Consider the following 25,750-nt stretch of genomic DNA (forward strand, 5'->3'; position numbering starts at 1 on the left):
AATCATTTGCGAGTAGTGGGGAAATGTGGCAACGTAAGCCAATTTGACCATGGGCAGATAGTTGGGGCTTCAGAAGACAGGTGCCAGTATTTCAGAAATGGCAACACTTGTTGGTTGCTCTTATACTGCTGTATCAAGGTGTACCAGACTGGAATAACCATGAACAGACATCCAGCAGAAGGGCTCACATTGGTCGGCCAAGCATGGTTGATCCTAGAGGTGAGTGTTGGGTATCACAACTGGTATCTCAGGAATGAGATGAAATGGTGACACAGTTCGACCCATTTCTACATGCACCATACCTTGCTTTGCCTGGGGTTCCACAGCCAGAGACCAACAAGGGTGTCCATGATGACGCCCAGGCATCGCAAACAATGCCTTGCATGGGCCAAAGAACATCGGCTATCGACCCTCGACAGATGGATGAAGGTCATCAGGAGTGATGAGTGTCATTTCCTGATGCACCATGCTGATGGCTGGGTTCACGTTTGGCATAAACAGCATGAAGTCCTCCTGGGATAGGGTTTCATAGTTTGCAGAGTTGAGATTCAACAGCCAGTGGAGGTGGTGTTATGATCTAGTGAGCTTTTTCCTGGCACACCCTAGGTCCGTTGGTTATCCCACAGAATGGTGACTGCTACAGGGCCTTGTTAGTCGACCATCTTCATCCATATCGGCAGGAGGTCTACCAGGACTACAGTGCCATCTTTCAACAGGAATTGCACTTGTCATTGAGCTCATAAAACTACTGAGTGGTTGGAGGTGTTAAATTGTGATTGATAAAATTCCTAAGAGAATTTTATCTTTCATAATTTAACAAGCAAAGACCCTATAATAAAAAAATTTACTTGCATCTAAGAGTATAAATTACACATATGTGAACAAAAATAGGATATATTAAATAAAAGGATAATAATTATGAAAATGCATTAGAAAAGAGTGTTATTCCATTATGTAGAAAGATTACTTAAGCTAGTTAAATATCGGCAGTGAAATTCTAGGGAAAAAGAACGTTAACGTATGATTAAAGCAGTATACCATTCCTAGGAATTAGATAGACAATGCTTAGATGAATGACTCATAAATTTTAACAATAAATGTAGCATAATCCAAGGCCAAGAGCACAGGATTAAAGAAGTTGCCGCAAGCATATCGTGTGCACACGGCACATGATGAGTAGGCAGAAAAGAAGAAATCCTTTACCGAGAGATATCACGTTGAGCGCTGTCTGTGAGTTGGGGGTGGGGAGTTATGGAAGGTGCCGATAGGGTGCGGAGATATAAAAGAGTTAGGAACTCTCCCCACAGGGCTTTTTTTTTCTCCTGGTAGTTTTGATTTTGGTGTGTGAACTTCGCGAGTGGAGGGATGGTTCCACAGCGTGAGGGGAAATCTCTGCCCTGATTCACGGCAGAAGGAAACGGAAGACGCGTGTATCACGGGAAAAATTATGCGTCGCAGGGTTCGAGGTGAATCACATTACTCCAGAAGAAAAGGGTAGTCTGTGAAGTGGCCTCAGAATCTAGGTAAAAAGGCAACACGTGCGAAAGAGTGACTTTGCCCCAAGAATCCTACTGAAAAGAGGGCATAACCAACTGAAACGAATGGGCCTGCATATAATCGAGGAATCCCAGATACTAACCTCAACACGAAGAAATCAATTTGATGGTTCAAGGATGAGTAAAGAGAGGAACAAGCACAGGAGATAACTATAATACGGTATTGTGAAATTTTATTGTTAAATAGTGTAAATGAATGATATGTGAATCAAGATCTAAGGACTTAACAAAGATAAAATTTAGGACCGTAGCAAATTATAAGTTGTGAAATTAGACAAGTGTAATTTAAAGAGTGATAACCTTAGGATGTGTGAATACAAGGTGATAATGTATGTTTACTAGGTTTTAATTAACAGAGTTATGAGGATCTTATGTGTGAAGTAATACAGAACATCTCTATTGTTAATCCTATGTGAGTTATGAGAATTTGTTCGTATTTGATAATTATGAAAGCACATAAATTTATAGTTTAGAAATGATCTTTCCCAGACTTCCATGAACTGTATATATGTTAGCATGTTAAATAAATCTTTTGCTTACTCTGATTCAGTTGTTTATTAGTACTATCCGATTCACCACTTGCTAAATATGCGAACCTAAGCGAGAGATTTGAGTAGTGTGTGTCTACGGTCACGATTGCTAGTCACTGAGGTACAGCTGGGTATTCACTTCTTGTTTAAGATTTTCTCCTTTAAACTAATTGTCCTCAGTGGCGGCGCAGCAACAAGTAAATGTCTTAGGATTTTATGAGAAGAACAACCTCAGAAGCTTTGTTGCATTTGGATTTTGGCTCTACCCCAGGGCAGAGCCAAAATCCAAATGCAAAATCCAAGAGGCAAATAAACGTAGAGGGCATAGATATCAAAGTTATTAAGAAAAGGTGACACAACAGAGGAGCATGACAATGAATTTGCCACATTGCCTTGGTTCTCTAAACTTTACTGACTGTAATCCCCAATTGAATATATGTGGGCTATGCTAGAATGGGGTGTGAGAACTACTGATCCTCCTCCACGGATTGAAAGTGAACTGACAGAGTTGCTGAGGCAGATATGGGTTGAATTATGTATGGAGTGTGTTTGACACTGTGTGGAATCTGTTCCTAGGCATCTGCGAGCCCATGCATGACTGAACAGAGAAGTGGACCAATGTGTTATTAGGTGGGTGTTTCTAATGCAAAGCTGAGAGTGTAGTTTGCTATGGCATCAAGATCTGTTGCGATTCACGCAGTCATTTCTGATACATAAATATATATTAAGAATAATTTCTTAATTATAAAATTAAAACAAAAATACTGAAAATCCATGAACATATTCCCATTGATGTTGAAAATACTATAACAGAATATGTAGAGAACTACAAATACTTAGGATGAATGATCTCCTTGTCAAATTGCTTTGACCTTGAAATCCAGTGCAGAATTGACAGTGTTTGGAAGAGCTACCAGGGAATGAAGCATTGGATGAAAGGGGACCTTCCCATTTGTCTAAAAAGAAACTTATTAGATATGATTCCTACCAACTTTGACTTATGGTTCCCAGACTTGGGCACTAACCACCACACAGTTAAAAAAAAAAGTTCCAAGTTTGCCAAAGAGCAGTGGAGAGGAATTTACTAGGATTATCCAGATTAGATAGAATAAGGAACAAGGACTTAAGAGATCTAGCAAAAATAAAAGACCATTTGAAGAGCTAGGAAATCAAAATGGGATTGGCAAAATATCAAGATGAGAGATGGTCATAGAGAGCAACAGAGTGGCTGCCAAGAGAAGAAGTCAGAAAACTCTGGAAGACAGAGAAAATGATGGAGAGATGAACATTGAAAAATTGCTCAGTGTCACATGGACCAGAGTGGCCCAGGACAGGAGAAGTTGGGGGAGGCCTTTGCTCTGCAGTGGGATATTTAGGCTAATAATAACAAGCTCATACAATAGTAGTAGTAGTGATGATCTCTGATTAGAAAGAAGTGTATTTGAATCAGTCTAGGACATGAAGGAGGACCTTTATAAAGAGTTTAACAGAGGATGAGTCAGTCTGTCTTATAAGGAAATAGGATTTTTCTCCTGGAAACTGATTTTATCCTGCAAAAGTTGCCCAGAAACCATACACAAAATTGATAAAATTATGCACACAGGACACTGCCCTATCATAACATATCAATTAGGTTTATATGAAGTTGAATTATTTGGCACTGACAAGCAATTGAGCCTAATATATCAAGAGAAAAACTACGTTTTATAGCAAGAATAAACAGAAAATTTGAATATCCATTTTTATTCATCCCAAAGTTATCATGTTCCACTATATTCATTAACATTAACTGCAAGAAAATCTTGTGGAAAAAATTGGCCATTTTCACTTTGTTTACCAAAGAAAAGGAAATTATGGAAACATTGTTTATAATTTGGAAATAAACTTACAGCTAATGTCTGTGTGTGTGTGTGTGTATATATATATATATATATTTTTTTTTTTTTAATTACAGATTAGAATATGCCATAGGACAATGACATAATTTAGATCTTACAAGCAAGTTATATCTGACCGTGTTTTGTATAACATATAACATTCTAGTACATTTTCCAAACTGTAATTTCTGATGTTATTTTTCAGTATTTATTCATTGAATTGGCTATCTAAAATTAAGAAAAAATAATATATATAGACATTAGCTGTAAGTTTATTTCCAAATTATAAACAATGTTTCCATAATTTCCTTTTCTTTGGTAAACAGAAAGTGAAAAGTTCACATAAACTAAATATCTATGTGAATCATCATTTATTTCATAATTCAGATAGGTCTTTTGTGTAAAAATGCTTAGAAGGTCCAATTCGTATACTATTATCAGCGCATTTATAGCATTCTTAAGTAAAATAGCTGAAAGAGAGCCACCACACATTATGAACATATTAGATAAATCCTTTCTTACATAAAATTATAAAACAAGGCTAAATGAATACATAAAAAAATTGTAAGCTAGAAGGATGATTGCATCATTCAGATGCAATCATCCCACTTTCTAGTTTACAGTGATAGATGCAATATGACTGTCATTAATTATTCTAGGAAGCATGAAAGTAATGTGGCATATGCAGTATATTAAAGCAAATTTGAAATGAAATTGTATATTTTGAAAACCTGTTTTTAAATGAGTGGCTCACACAGAATGGTGACATTACCATGCATCGGTGATGGTATAATCTATTATTTCACACATCTAAAAAGAATGATAATTTTACTAACTTGCAAATATGTCTCACAACTAGTAATAAACATTAATAGGCTGATAATACGAATGGGAACAGATGAAAAAAAAGATAAAAACTGATATACTTACTAACAACTATGTATTATCATGCTTGTAAAGTAAAACTAACAGAAAGATAAAAAAAATTAAACCATATTTAGATGAAGTTGTATGAGTACTTAGGAGAATGTCTCTTGCTAAGTTAAGTAGCATATATAGTTTAGTAAAATATATATATTAAAAAAATATTCACATTTTGATCCATATTTTATCAAATTATAACATGCCATCCTAAATAGCTGAGTGGAGAGTATTTCTGCTCTCCAACCAACAATCTCTTGAATCTCATTGAGTGCCTGGTGTGATAATTTGTTTACAACAGACTAGAATAGAATATCTTATGATTTAACATTTACTGAGTCAAAAAAAAAAAAAAAAAAAAAAAGCTTTCAAGTAAATAAACTGCAATTTGACCAAACACAAAGTTTATGATATGTAAAATTAAATCAGTGGAAATCATAATCATGAATTAGTAATGGAGAACCAAGTAAATGTCCACAAAAGAGTGACAATGTTGTTTTAATTCTTTAACGATATTTGTGACATTAGAATTATAATATATATATACACGTTTACACAAGAATATTATTTAATTTGCCAAATATTTCAGTCTGAATATTACAGACCATCTTCTGAATTGAATGATCAATTGTTCGTATTCCACCTTGTTTTTTAAAACTATTCCTATGTAGCCACTGAAGATGGCCTGTAATATTCAGACTGAAATATTTAGCAAATTAAATAATATTCTTGTGTAAACATGTATATATATTATAATGTTGTTTTAAGATTTCTATTCGGGTGGAGAACTAATTTAGATGATTATATATCAAACTTCTTTATCAAGGATTATTGACCACTGAAGAAAATAAAAATTTGTTTTGGTAGTTCATAGTGATCTATCAGTTAACCATAACTTATACATTTGACCAATGTTATGTTTATGTTACAATATTTCACAATATCCCTTTCAGTTCTTTAAATTACAATTTGTGTGCTTAATTAAGACCTGTATGTCTTCTTATACAGGTTTGCCTTAAAGAAAATATTTTTCAAAGAGCAAACTTTTATTTATTTTTTTTTTGTGAGTTTATTAACTACCTGCACAATTATCATCTTCTCTATCTATATACATAGAATTTCAGCTCTCACATAGCAAGAATGAACTGCCCATTAATAACCTTGTCTTGATTTCTAACTATAATCAGTAATAAGATGAAGCATTTATTTATCAAGTTATCGATACAATATGAAGTTGCTTCTCCTTTTTCTTGATGGAAAAAAAAAAAAACTGTGTGTACACACACAGCTAATAAACATGCTACTAATTGACATTATCCAACTTATGCATCCTACCTGAACACTAGTAATATATTACATTTACACAAAAAACCAAATACCAGGGAGTAGAGAATTTCTCAACTATCTAAAACTTTTAATTACCAACTCTGTAAAGGCTGATGCTGCCAACAACTTTTGAACAAAAATAACCTTTAGTTTTGTATTTATGAAAACACTGTACCAACATAAAACAAACTCTATAATAAACTATTCTGAATTACAAAAAAATATTACAATGAAAGAACAGTGTTATTCTTCACTAATTATAAGTGAAGCTGATAGTTTCTTAAAGTAAAAAACATGTAGTTCACATAATAACTTGGATTTCTAAATACTATATTTTACATTTCAAGTGAGAGAAGATGTAAAAGATATGCAAAATATGACAAAACTTTAAAGGTGCTTTTAAATTCCTATAGTGTGATAAAGTCACAGATATTAGTAACTCTGCATCATTCTGAAGGATATAGCAGTGTATGGCAGTGATTGGCTGTCATCAGAAAATAATATTTACAGAAAAGATGGAGTACAGCATACACATCCACATCATATATACAAGGTGGCTTAACTAAAACACTTCACTTAGCCCAGTTGAATGACAAATTTTCTTGTATACACACACACACACACACACTTTTTTTTTAAATTCTGAACCTTTATTGCATAAAGGTCAAGAGAAGGAAAGGAAAGAAGCACTCACACTCAGAACTGCTCTAAATGAATTTTTGTGAGATGAATGAGATATATCACATAATATTAAAACGCTCATTAAAAACAATACCCAGCAACTGTTCCTTCCCAGACCAGGCAGTTTAATCAGTTTAAATTGTATTTAATTCTTCACAGGACTTGAATGTAGCTAATTTAGGGCACAGTCATAAAACCAATTTATTTATTTATTTTTAAACTGTATTAGAATCTGTTCTAAATTGGAATATGAATTTGTCTAAGAGAGCAACCATTCTATAATGGTTAATTTATATTAATAGTTGATTATAATATAATTTTTTTTATTATAATTATTTATACATATACACTAACATCAATTAATGCTAACTGCACTTTAACATCAACATTATGCAAGCGAAGTTGAACCAAAAATGTAATACAGTAATCCCCTGATTATCCAACACTCAGTCAAATCAATCAGATAACTCAGTCACCTGCATCTGATGGGTTTGACTTGGAGGCACAACAATAAAAAATATCCTTAAAAAATTTGCCATCAAACCAGGCTAGAAAACTGAATCAGAGAGTTCATTAAGCACTGAATGAATGTGGTATAATCAAGAGATTACCATAACTTATTTTTATTTTTCATGTGATAATGTAAAATGGAAATCTTAAGAAAAAATATTTCACTCACCTTAATGTTTATAATGTTGGGCAAGTACAAATATGTGAAATATCTGATATTTAATTTAATGGTAATTCTTAAGATAATAATATGGCAGTAGTTGTCTGCCACATTCTGTCACCCTTTCATCAACAAAACTGTTCTGTCAGCAACAAAGGGTGGAAACTAGCTGCCAACTGATTTCCAGAAGTTAGAGCTAAAAGTATTCTGTTTACTTCCTTTGGGGAAATGAAAAGCCAATAGAAGATTAATTCTTTAAAAAATTGATTAATTGATTAGTGGTGGAGTAAATAAATCACTGCATTTAGCTTGGCTAAATATAATGAATAAGTAGCTCAGTACAATGGGACATATAGTGACATAAACAACAATTTTGAAGAAATTCTTTTCACAGGTTGACAAGATCACAAGACTATATATTCTCATGTCAGTAAACATTTATGTGAATAAAACAAACATGTTTTATCACCTATTTTCTGACAGCATTCTCAGGGTAGACCTATACCACAGAAACTATCTTGACTCAAAAAAAAAAAAAAAAAAAAAAAAAAAAAAAAAAAAAAAAAACTATACCCAACAATTAGTTATTGGAAACAGTGAATGTGGTTCAGATGTGTCATATATATTAATTGTTAGCTCAGAACTGTTTTGGTTAAAAATATTTTTCAACTACTCTATATACTGCTGCATTTTTCCTTACTAGTTTTTCACTATCCAGAGGATGCTATTAGAAAAAAAGACATTGACACATTTGTGTGTTCAAATAAATGCTTAATAAAATGAAAGTACACCCAGTCTCATGATCATATAAGCAATAAGTCTAAAATAAGTGTGTTCTGAATAGAACTGGATAGAGTTTGCTAACTATAACAATGTTTAAAATTGTGTTTTTGTGTATTTTTTTATTTAAAAAAATCAGTTTAACACAAATTGTGCATTTCCCCATTTGAATAAGTGAAAAATATTTTTCCCATCAAACAACTAAAAAATAAAAAAGCAACAGGTTTATTTTAGTCACTGATCTTCAAATACACATTTAACTGATTTATATACCTCCATATTTAAAAAAAAAAAAAAAATTACTGCTTAAAGAGTCACTCAACTAACAATATACAAATTACACGCATTCAAATTTTAACTAAACGGCACACTGAAAATATCAACAACAGAAAATATAAGTTATATTTTACAGTATCTCCTTCTTTCTTCCTCTCTTACACACAAGATCTCATTTTCTGTAAATTTATCTCTACACAAAACAAAAACATGCACTTTACAAAAGTTTGTGATCTCAGAGACATGCACCAAATGTGCTAGAGGATGAACACAACCACCACACGGTACAGATTCTTTAATTATAACGAACATAGAAATACACAACTGCTTATCAAATGTAGACATGGAGGGTGAAATAATACACAGCAGTAAGCCAGCAGCCTTCTGTACAAGAGATTGCATTAAGTATACAGTGTAAAGTAATGAGCCCACCACATAAGCACTAAGTCTGTTGCTATGCGCCCATCTGGCAGCTGAAACCTAACACATGCAGCCTCCGTCTTGCTTTGGAGGCTCGCTGGGGGCATCTTTCAAGTCGACGTCAACAACTGGAACACAGGGTCAAGGAAACAACAGACCTGCACATATACACACCACACACATACAATGACATGCATTTATTAGAAAGAAAAAAAAAAATAACCTTTTCTGCTAAAATTAAGTGTAAAAGATGCACGCTATAGAATTCGATGGGTGAATGAGGATAGAGAATTGTAAAAGCAATTCTCACCAGAGAGCAGAAAATGAAAGATAGTAAGTAGAGCAGTGAGAAATTAGCAGCTCTTGTGAGTAGCAAGTAAAAAATTAATTAAAAATAAAAGAATTCATAAATTTACAAGCCTCAAGTGTAATAAATATTAGTTCAGCAAACTGATAATCCATCACCAATATCAAGGGAGAAACTTCAAAACCTACCCACCACCAGTTTCTCGCCATTAGTACTTTTACTGCTACATATTACAAAACTTTTAACTGGATAATTCTTTAAAAATAATTGTAAAAAATAAAAATTGATAAATAAAGGATACTGTCTTCCTTTGTTCTTTCTGTATTTTCCATTCCTGGCAGTGCTGCTGCTACACGTCGGAATAGCTTTGAAAAGCAAAACAAGTATGAGTTTAGAGAGTTGTCAACAGTAATTCCTTATTATAGGTATTAAAATAATTATTACATCATAAAAAAGCAAGTATAACATAATACAATATTAATGTATACCAAATGGTCAGTTTACTAGGTACACTACTAGTCTACTAGCAAATAAAATTCCCTCAAAAACCTCAAAATGGCCTCAACCCACCTAGACAAAATAGATTTGATGAAATCCTGAAAGCATTCCATAGGAATGATGGTCAATCTGGACCAAATTGCATTCTACATTTGATATAATATATTAATTCTCACACTGATGTATCACACTGATGCTCAATTGAATTGATAATTGGTGAGTGAGCAGGAAAAGAAATATGACAAAATTATCCTTGTACTCCTGGAACCATTTCCAAACAATGCATCTTATAGAATATTACATTATTCTTCAAGAAGAAAATGATACAGCTAGATAAATTGAGCATGATGGAATCCACCTGGTCAGCAATAATGTTCAAGCAATGTTTGGTATTTCATTTTTACATGAATTTCACCTATGGAAGATTTGTAAATTAATCACATTTAGCATCAGAAATGGACTGGAGTTAGTCTCTCCTCCCAGGTTCTCTGGTCTAGAGACCAAATATGCAATATCTATAGTGAAAGTTTACTTTTTCAATGCATTCCAGGCCTCCAATAAGCAGAATGGATGCCTTGAATTAGCCAAAAATCATCTCCACTTAAAGCAATCACAAACATCCATCCCATGATGTTTGTTGGAAAGCAGGCACACCATCCACTCAGCCAATCAGGCCAACAAGACAATGTGCTCACTATAAATGAGCACATTGTCTTGTTGTAATAAGTAGTATCAGTGAAACTTGTTATAGATCCAGGAATGAGCTGTTATGTTGGTGCATGACAAGCTTCACTGATGCCATAAATTAAAGATGCCAAAAAAGTTATATTCTTGGTTTCATCCTTTATCCAAGTGTAAGCAAACAAAAGTTTGTGTGTGAAATAAATAACTTCATGATTGGGCTACGAAGGCAATTGATGATGTGAAGTCATTAGCTTCTATATACAAGTAGTCCAGTCGTGAAGCTATTTCACTCGCAAACTTTGTTTGCTTTAAGGATGAAACCAAGAATATAATTTCTCGGCATCTTTAATTTATAGTAGTATACTTGGATTTTGCAAAAGTTTTTGACAGATTACTGCATGGTAAGTTGATAGTCAAACTAGAGTGAATGTAGATATTAGACTAGTGCATTGGATTGAAGATCGGCTGTCTGATAGGCATCAACAAGTTGTGTATGCAGGAGCAACATCCTAGAAGGGGAAAGTCACTAGTAGTGTGTCTCAGGGGTCTGTTTCAGAGTCATTGCTGTTTAACCTGTATGTGAATGATAAAGGGGACTACTTGAATGTGGATATTCAGTTGTTTGCAGATGATGCAAAGTAGGGATGAATATGAGGAGCAGAGCAGATGTGGCTACAAGAAGACTTGAATAGACCGACTGAATGGGCATGGGAGTGAGGATTCCAGTTCAATGTTGTGAAATGTAAGGTTTTAAAATTTGGAAAACAAAGATGAAATACAGAATTTACTCTTGGTGGGGATATATTGTTGCAGGAGATAAGAAATCTTAGGGTGATGGTGGATAAGGATCTAAAATTTAGAGACACATCACCAAAATTTTGAGGGGAGACAACTAATTCTGACAATGATGCAGAGGACACCAACTTGAAGTAAGGAGATTCTGATTCCATTGTATAAGGCTCTGATTAAGTCACAATATGGACTACTGTGCACAGATTTGGTCACCTGAAAGATGTTAGAGAGGGTCCAGAGGCAGTTAACCAAAATATTTTCTGGTCTCTGGAATATTGAATATGAAAAAAAATGTTAAGGCAATGCAATTTGTAAAGAGAGTCTAATGGATAGGAGGAAGATGTGTGATATAATAGAGATGTGCAAGTTGCTAAAGTGTTGTTATAGGATTAACAAAGAAGTTTTTCATAAAATAGTGGGAGATCAGGGGAGAACAAGAGGTCATCCTGGAGGCTATATAAGGAGTATGTGAGCAAGGGAGTGAGTGAGAAGCAGTTTATTTTTATTATTACATTGAGAGTTGTGACTGACTGGAATGCATTTGCCTGAGAGCATGGTGTCTGCAGAGAATTCGAATGCGTTTAAGGCACAGTATGATGAGCTGGGTGTATGACAAATGGGACCTCCTAGATGAGTCTGTGAATGCATGGTGGTGGGGAGGGGGGTCTTAGAGATAAGAATAAATTTTAACACCATATTCTTCCTTTAAGGAATTCAGTTCCTAAACAAAAATGCTTTGGTATTAAAAGATCACCTAAGCTGATAACTTGAATTGAAGGATTCATACTTTGCAATAAAACTCTTCAATTTGCATCAGTTCTAATTCTTGCTATTTATTACTTTTCCATATACTGACCTATGTTCTATTTTCAATCCAGTCCTAAATTGAAAAAATATATTTCTATCAATGAAATCTCTGCCATTTTTATCTTACTTAAAACTGTGCGTAAGACTGCCTATCATAGTACTGTGATAGTTTCTCTATGCTGAGTATAAACATGAATTTTCCATAAATCAGGTGTTAAATCCAATTTTCTGGAATATTCATTTAACAGTTTTCTTAATGAATCATGATCTGATGCTTCTCTAGATTTTGCACAAAAAACTTAGCCTTTCTCTTTAATTTAGACTTCAATATTATGAACAGTTGCTCATCGTGCCATCTTCCTAAATTTCTGATAGCTTCAGCTGAGCTAAAGATAGCATTAACATTTTCAGAATTTTCTCCACTAAAATCATCTATAGCAGGGATTCTCAATCTATGGTATGCGTACCACTGGTGGTACATGAGCCACTGCCTTACTGGTACATCTAATATCTTGAATTAAATATAGTGGTACGCCACTGGAAAAGGTTGATAACCCCTGCTCTATAGCATGTGCCAAGTTTATACACTTTATAAATTCTTTATTTTGCAGGTAAGCTGCTGAGTTAGCATTTGCAGTAGACATATTATTTAAGTAAAATATAAAAATTATCATACTTTTTCAAATGAACTATTTTTTCTCAATCAAACTGTACTAAAAACTCCAAAATCTTGTTAACTGAGTCATTTAGTGACTAATCCTGTTATTAATGTCAATGTTTCCCACTAACTTAACAGCAGGATTTTTCCTAGAAACTTTGATTTTTCATCCTATGTGTAGGCAAATTGGCTTTCAGAACACATGCAATTTACAGATAAAAAATACTGTTGTTGGTGATGATGGGAAGTAGATGGGGATGACAGTAGTTGTGTGTAGTAGAAAAATTAAGTAGTAAGGGAGATGGTTAGATGTGTGCAGAGGAGTGCCCTCCCATGATGAGTCTTTGGAGGTGTCACATAATAATAACAATATCATACAGCAGAGTGCAGAGTATGATTATGCAAACCAGTCTTAAAGTTCATTCATGGGAATAGGTAATCATATCAGTAAGTGAATTTGATAATGGTATGATCATCAGGTTGGCTATGAATGCAAAACAGCACCAAACAAGCAAAACTACCTTCACTAAGGAAACTGTACAGGAACACATGAAGAGCAGATGCTTTTGGTGAGTGCAAGGTGTGACGTTTCGTATGACCTAATCAACAGGTGTTCATGTCACAGAGGTGCTGTAAAATAACATGGAAGTGCAAGAACAGTATGCTGGATGACAATGCACTCTACTCTTGTGTGTATTAAAGTTCCAAAGCTGATGACCTAAAAGACATCCTTCTCCTCACTAAAAGTGATTGTCAAAAGTGCATGAGTAGCAAGCATGTCAATATTACTGTGCTTTGACTGATCAATGAATAACTGGTATGGCCTTAACTGGAACCTAATATAACCATGTACACTATTATGTTGCACTTGTTCCTAGAGTTCATCTAGAAAGACAATGCACCATAATATCACTGCATTTACAGGAAATGGTTTGAAGAACCAGGCCTCAATCCAACTGAACACCTGTGGAATGTTCGAAATGTACTTTAGATTTATAAACATTACACTTTTCTCAATTCAGAGGCTGTTCCAGGTGCCTTGCAAATTTTAGTTATACATCCATACCAATATCATTAGATATCTACTGTATATTAATGACATGGTGAGTTTAGATCATTATTCATGTAAAAGGCAATCAAACATAGGTAGATCTTAGTTATCAAAGTGTATAATGCATCTGATATACTTATTGTATTCATGTATTGCAAGATGTACACACCACTACTACTTATATTCTTACAATTAATCAGTTGCTGTCATTTCAATATTAGTGCTGAGAATCAAAGTTTGTTCCTGCACTCTTTAATGTCTATTTGGCACTGCATCTGCTGACATGGAAGTTGGGATACACCGAGTGCCATCAATCTTCATATGAATACCAGAGACAGCATGCAGCTGATATAAGGGTGGTCTGAAAAGTTCTCGGCCTAACAATGAAAAAATAATTTATAATTTCAAATTTATTTTTATTTTTTGTCTCCCCAAGTATAAATGCTAATATACTGTAGTATATTAGCATTTTGCCTCCCAGACAACTTTCACTTGGTGGGATTTATATTATATTTTAAAAATATAAATCCCACAGCAAGACAGCAAGTAAAACATCATGGAATGGAGAGACTACAGTTTCCTGATATCTACCCCCAAGGGGTGTTCAGGTCACAATGACAGCTATACATGATTAAGTTTACATTATTATTAATCTCCTATCAACAATTTTCCTCCAAATCAATATTGTCATATCTAACATTCTGTGCTTCTAAAGCACTTCTAACTGAATCAATCCACCTAGAACTTGATTTACCTCTGGGTCTCTTTCCTGCCATCTTGGCATACAAACACCGTTTTGCTAACCATTCTTCACCCATTTTATTTAAGTGGCCATACCACTTTAGATTAGCTCTGCTGACACATTCTTGAGTGATAACAATGTCAAGTTCCTTTCTAATATCTTCATTTTTAATATGATTCTGCCACTGATGCCATTGGTTCAATTTTTCTCCCCTAATTTTTCTCAGAACCCTCATATCGGTGGTCTCTAGTCTGATCAATTGCTTTATTTCTAATCCAACTCTTGGATCCAATTTGATTTGAACACTTTCTTGTAGACTACTAGTTTGGTATTTTGGTTAATTTCTTTCTCATTCCACATAAATTTATTCAGCTGGCTACCCACCACACCAGCTTCTTATTCTGTTGTCTATTTCCAGATTTAACCTATCACCTTTCACTAAAAACTGTGCCCAAATAGCTGAAATATTTTACTTGTTCTATAGGATTGCTATTCAGAATGCAACTAAAGTTTTCTATGTTCCTGCCTATTTACATAGTTTTTGGTCTTTTTATTACTGATTTTCTTGCCAAATTTGTTATAGCAGTTATTCAATTTGGTTAATGAATCCTGAAGACTTGTACTAGATGTGTTTAGGATTACAACATCATCTGCATAAAGCAAAGAGCTAAGTATGACATCTCAATTCTAATATCAGGCTTAATGCCACTTTCTTTCTTTCATATTGTAATCCATATAGATGATGAATAACAGTGGAGATAATGTGCATCCTTGTCTTACCCCTGATTTTACATCAAACCATCTTCCAGCATTTCCTTCAATTCTAACTGCTGGTGAACAAATTAAGTATACGAGGGTGGTCTGAAAATTTCTCGGCCTAACAATGAAGAAATGAATTTATAATTTCAAAATTATTTTTATTTTTCGACATAATCTAACTTAAGACTAATACATTTATTCCAGCGACATTATCCCATCCCTGAAGAAATTCTCAGTAAGATCTGCAAAATACCCCTCTACAGTTGAAATCACCTCTTGATTTGAAGAAAAACACTGACCAGCGAGGAAGAGTTTTAGTTTTGGGAAGAGACAGAAGTCAGAGAGAGCCAAATCTGGGGAATAGGGTGAATGTTCCAACAATTCATAGTGTAGATCCCTTAATTTTCCTATTGCCAAAACACCTTTGTGGGCAGGTTAATTGTCCTGATGAAAGATGTTCGTCTTCTTCTTGAGTATTCTACAATTGAACAGGGTTCTTTTAGTAGCAGAAATTTTCCTTCCACACATTTATTCTGAGCCTTCTCTTTCAAGGTTGTGTACTTGTCTCCATTCAGCATGTCATCTATCATTGTTTTCCTTACTTTTCCTCTGAGTCTTATTCTGTCTATTTTTCCTTCGATGGCATCTCTGATGATTCCATTCCCTCTCAGAATATGTCCAATCCAGTTTCCCTTGCTTCTTTTTATCCTCGTTAACAGGCTCCTTCTTCTACTCTTTGTAAGACCTTTTCATTAGTTATTTTATCTGTCCATTTGATTTTTTTTCCATCCTTCTCCAAATCCACATCTCAAAGCTTTCCAAAATCTTAATTTCTCCTTTCTTCAATGTTCAAGTTTCAGCTGCATAGAGGGCAATACTCCACATATAACATTAGTCTTTTCTTTAGGTTTCTATCCATTTTACTTTCTGAATAAATTCCATTTTCTATTAAAGGCATCTCTTCCCATCGCTATTCTTGCTTTTATGTCACTTTTAAATCTTCCATCACTGCTAATAACAACACTTCCTACATATTTATATATCTTTACTTGATTAAATTTTTCCCTATTTATTCTGATATCCATATTTGCCTCTTTCCTTGCTATTTTCATTATCTTTGTTTTTCTGATGTAAATTTTTTTGTCTAGTCTGGTTAAAAGATTGGAATTTGATGAACAGCATGGATTTGCTAAAGGGAGGTCATGTTTTAGTAATCTACTTACTTATTACAATAAAGTGACTGCTTCCTTGGACAGAGGAGAAGGATACACAGTAATATATTTGGATTTCGCAAAAGCTTTTGATAGAATACCTCATGATAAGTTGACAGTCAAACTAGAGAAGATGGGGTTGGATATTAGATTAGTGCACTGGATTGGAGACTGGCTATCTGATAGGTATCAACAAGTTGTGTATGGGGGTGCGATATCCAGGAAAAGGAAAGTCACTAGTGGAGTGCCTCAGGGGTCTGTTTTAGGGCCATTAATCTTAAATAAAACATTTAACTTGTATATTAATGATATTGGCGAAGATTTGGATGGAGATATTCAGTTGTTTGCAGACGATACAAAGTTGAGACAAATCATAAAGAGTAGTGAAGATGTTGTGGCCTTGCAAGAAGACTTGAATAAATTGAGTGATTGGGCGAGCAAATGGGGATGTGAGTTCAATGTTGCAAAATGTAAGGTTTTAAAATTTGGAAAACAAAGATGGGATGCAGAATTTATGCCTGGTGAGAATGTATTGTTGGAAGTAGAGGAAATAAGAGATCTGGGGGTGATAGTGGATAAGGATCTAAGATTTAGGGGACACCGCCAAAATTGTGAAGACAACACAAAGACTTCTGGGAATGATGCGGAGGACACTGACGTATAGAAGTAGGGAGATTCTTGTTCCATTGTATAAGGCTTCGATTAGGCCACACATGGACTATTGTGCCCAGATTTGGTCACCGGGTTTTCAGAAGGATGAAGAGATGTCGGAAAGGGTCCAAAGGTGACTGACTAAGGTAGTTTCTGACCTCTGGAAATGTTGAGTATGAGGAAAGATTGAGAAGATGTAATTTGCAGAGTCTGGTGGAGAGAAGGAAGAGGGAAGATATGATAGAGACCTAAAAGTTGGTAAGGGGGTTGTTATAAGATCAATGGTTGAGAAGTTCTACAGAGAATTGTGGGAGATCAGGGGAGAACCAGAGGTCATCCCTGGAAACCGTATAAAGAGGGTGTGAGTAGGGGAGTGAGAGGCAGGTGTTTTTTCATGCAGAGTTGTGAATGATTGGAATGCCTTGCCTGAGAGTGTGGTGTCTGCAAGGAGTTTGAGTGTGTTTAAGACGTGGTATGATGAGATGTGTGTGTGTGTGATAAAAGGACCTCCCAGATGAGTCTTTGACTCCATGAGGTCTTGTTTAATAATAATAATATTCCCCGGTTATTCTTTTACCCTTTTCAAGATAATTAATAAACAAAATGCCTTTAGCATCCCAAACCACCGATACCATGACCTTTCCTGCTGATGGAACCGATTTTGTCTTCTTTCGCGCTGAACAACCGGCTTCTATCCACTGTTTTGACAAGGGATTCTGGTGTATAATGGTGAATCCAAGTCTCATTCACAGTAATAAATCAATGCACAAAATCAGTTTTATTCTTGTTAAAATGCTCCAAGCACTGTTCAGAGATTTTCATGCGAGTGAATTTTTGATCTGCTGTGAGCAAGCACGGCACTTATTCTTGCGCAAAGCTTTTTCCGTTGGAATTTTTCATGCAAAGTCGTCCTTCACGTGGATCATCTTCAAGGCTGGTACGGCCAAGTTTAAACTCGGCAGCCCAGCTTGTCTTGATTGTCGAAAACAAAGGAGAAGAGTGCCCATAAACTTTTATGAACTTCGAATGAATTTCTTTTGGCATTTAACCTTCTTTACAAAGAATTTTATAATGTTCAATTTTATCTTTCAAGGGATACAAGTAACACATTTGCTTCAGACAGCTGTATAAAACAAACTACTTGATAGAATAACAATTTCACATGGATGCTTATGACAGATGTATCAGCTTTGAAAAAAAAAAAAAAAAAAGCACCAATAGTGTTGCCATCTATGCTCGAGGCCAAGAACTTTTCAGACCGCCCTCGTAAACTATGTACAGTAATATCTCGCTAATCCGAACTAATAAAAACCATGATCGTTCGGATTAGCAAATTTTCCCCCAAGATACAACAATAACTAGCGTTTAAGACAAATATAATTAGATTCTAATTGTACATCAGTAATTCTGTAAATAAATGAAGTAACTGATAGAAAAAAAGCTACTATACTGTAATGTAAAACTTAAAAAGTAATACTAGTTTATTTTAGTAAAAAATTTAGTTTGTATATGTTTGTATTCTGTACATAATTTAATTTGAGTAAAAAATATCACTTTCTTGTACACAACACAAAAAAAAGTTTCACAAAATAACACAGAAAGTTTTTTTTATTTCTTCGTAAAAAAAAGTCATTGATTTTCTTTTGCTTCTTGGAAACTAAACTTTTTTCGAATGCTTCTCCTCAGAGCTGCATTAGCAATAAAATTTTGTAGAATGGCGTATCATTCTGCTTATCCCATTCTATACATATATTAAAACTGTCAACTGTCTCTTCATTTTTCACTTTTTTTTTTCTTCGAGTTCTTTATCGTCATCATCATCTTCTAATTCATTCTGTATCGTCATATTTATAATTTCAGCATCTGATTTGATTTCGAATTCACTTTCGGTTCTACCTGTAATCAATTCCTTAACATCTGTTTGTGAAATATCAACATCTGGATTTATATTTTTAACCAAATTATGCACGTTTTGAATTTCCTCTTTTTTGTGTATCACCGTAGTTATTCTTGGTAAATTCTAGAAGGCCACAGTTTTTTCCATGATGCTTGAATTGCTTCAGATTCGAGGCTTTCCAAGCAGCAGCAACTGAGAATACTACATCCTTCAAATTTATATTTTTTATTGATGTGGTAACGTCATAATTTTGGGAAATTACATTTAAAATCGGGTCTTTACGATCTTGTAATTTAATGGATTGTATTATGTTCTGATCCATTGGTTGCAACAATGGAGTACAGTTTGGAGGCAAAATAATAGTACACAAAATAATAATACGTAATTATTCACACCGCAGTTCGGATTACTGGAGGGTTCGAACTAAAGAGTTTCGGATTAGTGAGATACCACTGTATTACTCTGTATAATGTTCCATTCACCCCATATAATTGTAGTGTATTGAAAAGCATTTCTCTGGGCACCTTGTCATATGCCTTTTCCAGATCTACAAAAATTAAGCACAGGTCCTTGTTACTCCCATGATTTCTCAACTATTTGTCTTAAAGTGGAAATCTGATCTTGACAACCTTTATTTGGTCTCAACCCAGCTTGTTCTTTCCAAGTTTCTCTTCCACAATCTTTCTCAACCTCTTTTCAGGTATGCTTGCATAAATCTTACCTGGAACATTTAGTAGAAAAATTCCTCTGCAATTCTCACATTCAGTTTTATTCCCCATTTTTAATAGATGGATACTATGAGAGCTCTACTCCAATCATTAGGAATTCAATCTTCTGACTAGGCCTTCTGAATTATGCAGTGTAGCCACTGCAAAACGGTTATAATACATAAGCATTTCTGGTTGAATATCATCAACTCTAGTTTTCTTTCACATTTCAAGTTTTTGACAGCTTTTCTACCGAGTATTGATATGTATTCCTCTTTGCATTCCTCCTGAAATTTTTCTAATATTGTCCTGTTACGGCTTGGTTCATTTAACTGTGTTTCAAAGTAATTATTCCAGACATCTAGGATATCCTTATCTTCGGTTTTCATTTCACTTTTATCATAAATTAAAGATACCAGGAAATTATACACTTGGTTTAATCAAATATATAATTTCTTGGTTTCTTCAATTTATAGTATAACCAAGTGGAAAAACTTTCAATAACTATCACTTTTATCATCTTTGATTCTTCTTAAGTACTCTTTCCTCCATTTCTAAGCTTCTTCAACATTTTGCCACCTACCTGATACTTATTTTCTATACTCTTACCAAAGTCTTCCCATGACTTTTGTTTGCCTACTTTTATACATAGCTTAGCTTTTTTACATTTTGTTCTGTATTCTTTTAGAGAATCTGCCGACTTATTTGCTAGGAATTCTTGGCATGCTTTCTTCTTTTCTAGGACTGCTTCATTAACTTCTTGTGTCCACTATGGTGTTTTTATTTTTCTATCTTTGCAGACCACATGCCTCTCCAGATGAATCAATGTCTTCTTCAGAGTCTGTCACTGAGATTCCAAAATTTAGTTCTTGTTTTCAATTTGCTTCATTTTTTTCTTCGATAATGTTCGTACAGTCGAGTCTACAATTTACTTGTAAAAGCTGCTCAAATTTAATTATTTTAAAACCTTTTTTACATACTGTTCTTTTCAATGTGATATTCATTTTTATCCTGCTCGGTACTAAGTAATGGTCACTTCTAATTTCAAATCCTCCATACACTCTTGTACCCTGAACAAGCATGATGACATCTCAATCAACAATGATGCAGTCAATGAGGCTTTTCTTATTTCTTGTGTCTTCTCTCCATGCGAACTTGTGCACACCTTTTTGCTGAACAAGCATTTATTAAATAAATAACTAATTTATCACAATTAGGTAATAAATTACAGAAGAGGATGAAATTAAGATGTAAAGACAGAAATGTAGTTTGCTGCCAACTCTATTTAATAACGTAAAGATAATTTTTTTGAAAAAGATAAAATCTGATTAATACACACACACACACACACACACACACACACACACACACACACACACACACACACACACACACACACACACAGCAATTCCTCGATTAACGTGCCTAATGCATTCTTTAGAACAGGTGCATTAATTGAAAATGCACTAATGCACTAATTGAATATACCATATTTGTCGACATATAAGACTACTCTCAAATACAGAAAATCCCTCAAAATCATGGGTCGTCTTATATGGCGAGTATAAAAAGGGAAGATTAATTTTTTGGATGAACATTTAGGTAGTTACAATACATTGTTATATAATAAAATAAGCAGTGTTTATAAACAAATCAGATTAATTTTTTATTACATAAATTTATTTAAAATATTACAATAGTTGTAAGTCTTAAAAAACAAATAATAATTATTAACCTCAATTTTCATATTAACTTTCTTCATCATCTGTTGAAAATAGTTCTTCAGATTCATTGTTTAAATGATCGTCATATGGATCCCAGTCCGAATCCGGTGAACTGATTTCATTTTCATCGTCATCAGTGTCCCACAACAGATCATATTCTGTACCATCCATAAGATTAGAGATACCACATTTTTTAAATGATTTTATTACACTCTCTACTTTTACTTTACTCACAAAATTGAACAACATATTAAGTGATGCAGCATGCATAGATCCACTGTTTGTAAATGATTTTTCACCAGTCAACATCCAATTATTCCACTCTTCTCGCATGTGATCTTTAAATGGTTTGTTCAAGCAGACGTCTAGTGGTTGCAATATAGAAGTTAAACTACATGGTATAACAGCAATTTTTGTGTTTTTTTTTCTAGCACACTTTTAGTATTCTCAGTTAAATGACTACAAAACATATCCCATACTAATAAACTGCGTTTCTTCATTGTACCTGGTCGCGAGTTCCACACATTCATCCATAATTTCACACCATTTTCATCCATCCAGCCATCCTTGTTTGTGAAAATGTACAAAAACATTTTAATAATCCTAACAATTTTAATAATCCTAAAATTTAAAAAAATGCAAAATTAATAATTAAAACTGGAGCTAATCACTTTTAATTAAGTAATTCATGCAAATACTAAATCTATGCTATGCAAAAAAATAATTGATATGCATAGCTATAAAAATAATGGATATAACAACAATACCTAATGTTGCATTAATTTAAGAAAGAAGAAATTGGGGGGGGGGGGGGTCGTCTTATACAACCGACATAGGCTTAAAACCTAAAATTGATTAAAATTTAGGCCTTGTCTTATACACCGGTTGTCTACGCCAATAGATATAGTAATAACCTATGGGAAAAAGGATGATTCGTTCCTGAAAGTTCTTTTTGGACCTCAATTTTTTTTTAACAAAAAGAATTAAGGTATATCTCAGCGCCTAGTTAAAAGAAAATCATGAAGCTGAAAGACAATAAAACATATTCAGAATATAAATTTATTTTCTACTTTTTAACAAAGAATTGAGCTAATTTAGCTTGATGTGCATTCTGTTTCTTTTTTTTTCATACGACTGACGATAATGCCCTATTACTTCTACTACTACTGCAAATTTTACTGCTTCTCGCTTCATCAGGATCAGCCTCTAAGCATTGCTTCTTAAAAACTTCGATTGTACAAAAAATATTTTCAAATTGTTTCTGTGAAATCTCTTTGGACTTGTCAGTGATTCAAGTTTCTTCATATTCTTCAGGGTCTTCCCACTGTGCATCTAAATTTAGCAGGTCAGAATCACTCGATTTCTCAGAATGAGATTTAATTAACTCAGATTCATTTGAAAAGCCTCAAATTATTTACGCAATATTTTTTGTGGAATAATTATTTGTGGAAGATTGTGCTTCCAAAGGGCTTGCATATTGCTGGCAGTAATTTCATTCGACTCTGCAACTTTATAACGAGGCTGAGATTTCTCTGATTTGGCCAGAAAATACTTAGAAGGCATTCACTTCAAAAAAGGCCGGTTCCATCAATTAAACATTTGTTGGTCACAATAATTCCCTTCCACAATTTTCTTCAAAATCACTGGATAATTTGCAGCCACCTCCTTATCTGCACTTGCAGCAAAAGAACAAGCACTAGCATGCCATTCTTTTTCTTTCCCATTATTGATGGCCCTTTCTTCATCATCATCAAATTCCTGACATGTACCTTAAAGGGGTGTACAGGATATGATAATACTACATGAAAAATTTACATCATTACTAACTTCCTATCTACAATTTTCCTCCAAATCAGTCTGATACTTGTCAAGACTCCAACATTATCAGATCTTATATTTCTATCGTATAATTCACTTTGTACCGTATCAATCCACCTATATCTTGGTCTTCCTCTGTGTCATTTTCCTGCCAACTTGGCAGAGAACACTTGTTTTGCTAATCTTTCTTCACCCAATCTGTTTGAGTGACCATACCACCTGAGATTAGCTCTGCTAACACATTCCTAGATGCTGACAATGTCAAGTTCTTTCCTAATATCCTCGTTTTTAATATGATATTGCCATTGATGCCATCTGTTCATGCCTCTAATCTTTCTGAGGACTCTCATATCTGTGGTCTCTAGTCTTTGGTCAAGTGTTTTACTTCTAACCCAGCTCTCAGATCCATAAATTAAAACTGGTTTGAACACTGTCTTGTATACAGCTAATTTAGTGTTCCGACTAATTTCTCTCTTATTCCATATCAATTTATTCAATTAACTGCCTACTATACCAGGTTTGTTGATTCTGTTGTCTATTTCTATATTTAATTTACCATCTTCAGTAAAAATTGTGCCTAAGAAGTGGATTTACTTGTTAAACAGGTTCCCCGTTCACAATAATGTTGACATTTTCAAAAATTCTACCTATTTTCACTGTCTTTGTCTTTTTAATGCTCACCTTCATACCATATCTATTACAACAGTTATTCAACTAAGTCAGTGAATCTTGCAAACTTGTAGTGGATTTATTTAGAAGTATAACATCGTCCGCATAAAGCAAAGACCTGACATTAACATCTGCAATTCTGATATCATGTTTAATACCACTTTCCTTTATAATGTGATCCATATAGATAATGAGGGGATAATGTACATCCTTGTCTCGCACCAGATTTAACATTAAACCATCTTCTTGTACTTGCTTCAATTCTAACTGCTGCTGACTTACAACTCAAATAAAGACTAAGTATCCCTTGATATAATGCCCAATTGACATCATGTAACTGAAGCGTATTGAATAGCTTCTCTCTTGGCACCTTGCATTATGCCTTTTCCAGATCGACAAAACTTAAATACAGATCTTTGTTATATTCCCATGCTTTCTCAACTATTTGTCGTAAAGTGAAGATCTGATCCTGACAGCCTCTATATGGCCTGAATCCAGCTTGTTCTTTATGAAGCTTTTCCTCCACAATTCTTCTCAACCATTTCTCAAGTATAATTACATAGATCTTGCCAGGAACACTCAGTAGGGAAATATCTTTGTAATTTTCACATTCAGTTTTATTTACCTTTTTATATATGGGTACTATTAGAGCTCTACTCCAATCATCGGGAATTCGTCCTTCTGTCCAGGCTTTCTGAACTATGCAGTGCAGCCACTGTAAGACTTTTATACCACCATATTCACCATTTCTGGCCAAATATCATCTACTCCTGCTGCCTTTCTACATTTCAAGCCTTTGATGGCTTTTTCTACTTCAAGTATGGATATGTATTCCTGACTATATGCCTGTTGAGTGTTTTTTACCAATGTGCTATCACTGCTTGTTTCATTTAGCAATTTTTCAAAGTAATTACTCCATACTTCAAGGATATCTTTTTCTCCTGTTTTCATGTCACCTTTATCATCTCTAACTCCTTTTACAGCACTCTTTCCTCCATTTCTAAGCTTCTTCAACAACCTCCAGAATATCTTTCCACCTTCTTGATATTTATTTTCTATGTTCTTGCCAAAGTCCTCCCATGACTTTTGTTTAGCTAGTTTTACACAATGTTTCGCTTTCTTACATTCGTCTCTATATTCTCTAAAAACAAAAGCTGAGTTATTTGCCAACAAGAACTTTTGATATGCTTTCTTCTTTTCCTTCACTGCCTCTTTAACTTCCTGTGTCCACTATGCAGTTCTGATTTTTCTATCCTTGCAGAAAGAAACTTCACCACATGCCTCTCTGGCTGAATCAATCACGGTTTTCTTCAAGGCTTGCCACTGAATCTCCAAGGTTTGGTTCCTGTTCTCAAACTCTCATTTTTTCTTCAATAATCTTTGTGTATTTTAGTCTACAGTTCACATCTGAGAGTTGCTCAACTTTTATTCGCTTTAAAACTTTCTTACATGTTATCCTTTTCAATATGAAATTCAATTTTATCCTGCTCAAGACTAAATAGTAATTGCTTCCAATTTCAAATCCTCTGTACACCTGGTGTCCTGCACCAGGGAGAAAACATCACTATCAACAATAACATAGTCAATGATACTTTTCTTATTCCTTGCCTCTTCTCTCCATGTGAATTTGTGCACATTTTTATGTTGGAACATGGTGTTAGTAATAACCAGTCCATGTCCATGTTCTGAGCAGAAATCCAACAGGTATTTGCCATTATTATTAGCTTTCCTCTTTTCT

General features: G+C 34.2%; 1 protein-coding gene across 2 annotated transcripts in view; it reads right to left on the minus strand.

Moving 5' to 3' along the window:
- The window catches only part of Rab6 (RAS oncogene family member Rab6), a 316,080-nt gene that overhangs the window by 75,362 nt on the left and 214,968 nt on the right, over positions 1-25,750 (minus strand). The window contains exons 7-8 of one of the 2 annotated variants that reach the window (XM_090414198.1): positions 9,646-9,709; positions 8,898-9,165 (exon numbers count right to left, since the gene is read on the minus strand). In XM_090414198.1, the coding sequence (XP_090270324.1) occupies positions 9,098-9,165; positions 9,646-9,709 (132 nt within the window). In that variant the 3' untranslated portion in view covers positions 8,898-9,097. Of the gene's footprint in view, positions 1-8,897; positions 9,166-9,645; positions 9,710-25,750 lie in introns of those variants that run through there. The other variant, XM_090414199.1, reaches the window with a different exon arrangement.

This window comes from Typopeltis vanoorti, chromosome 24 (genome assembly GCF_054136105.1).
Source record: "Typopeltis vanoorti isolate ZY-2024b chromosome 24, IOZ_Tvanoo_1.0, whole genome shotgun sequence".
Taxonomy (NCBI): Eukaryota; Metazoa; Arthropoda; class Arachnida; order Uropygi; family Thelyphonidae; genus Typopeltis; species Typopeltis vanoorti.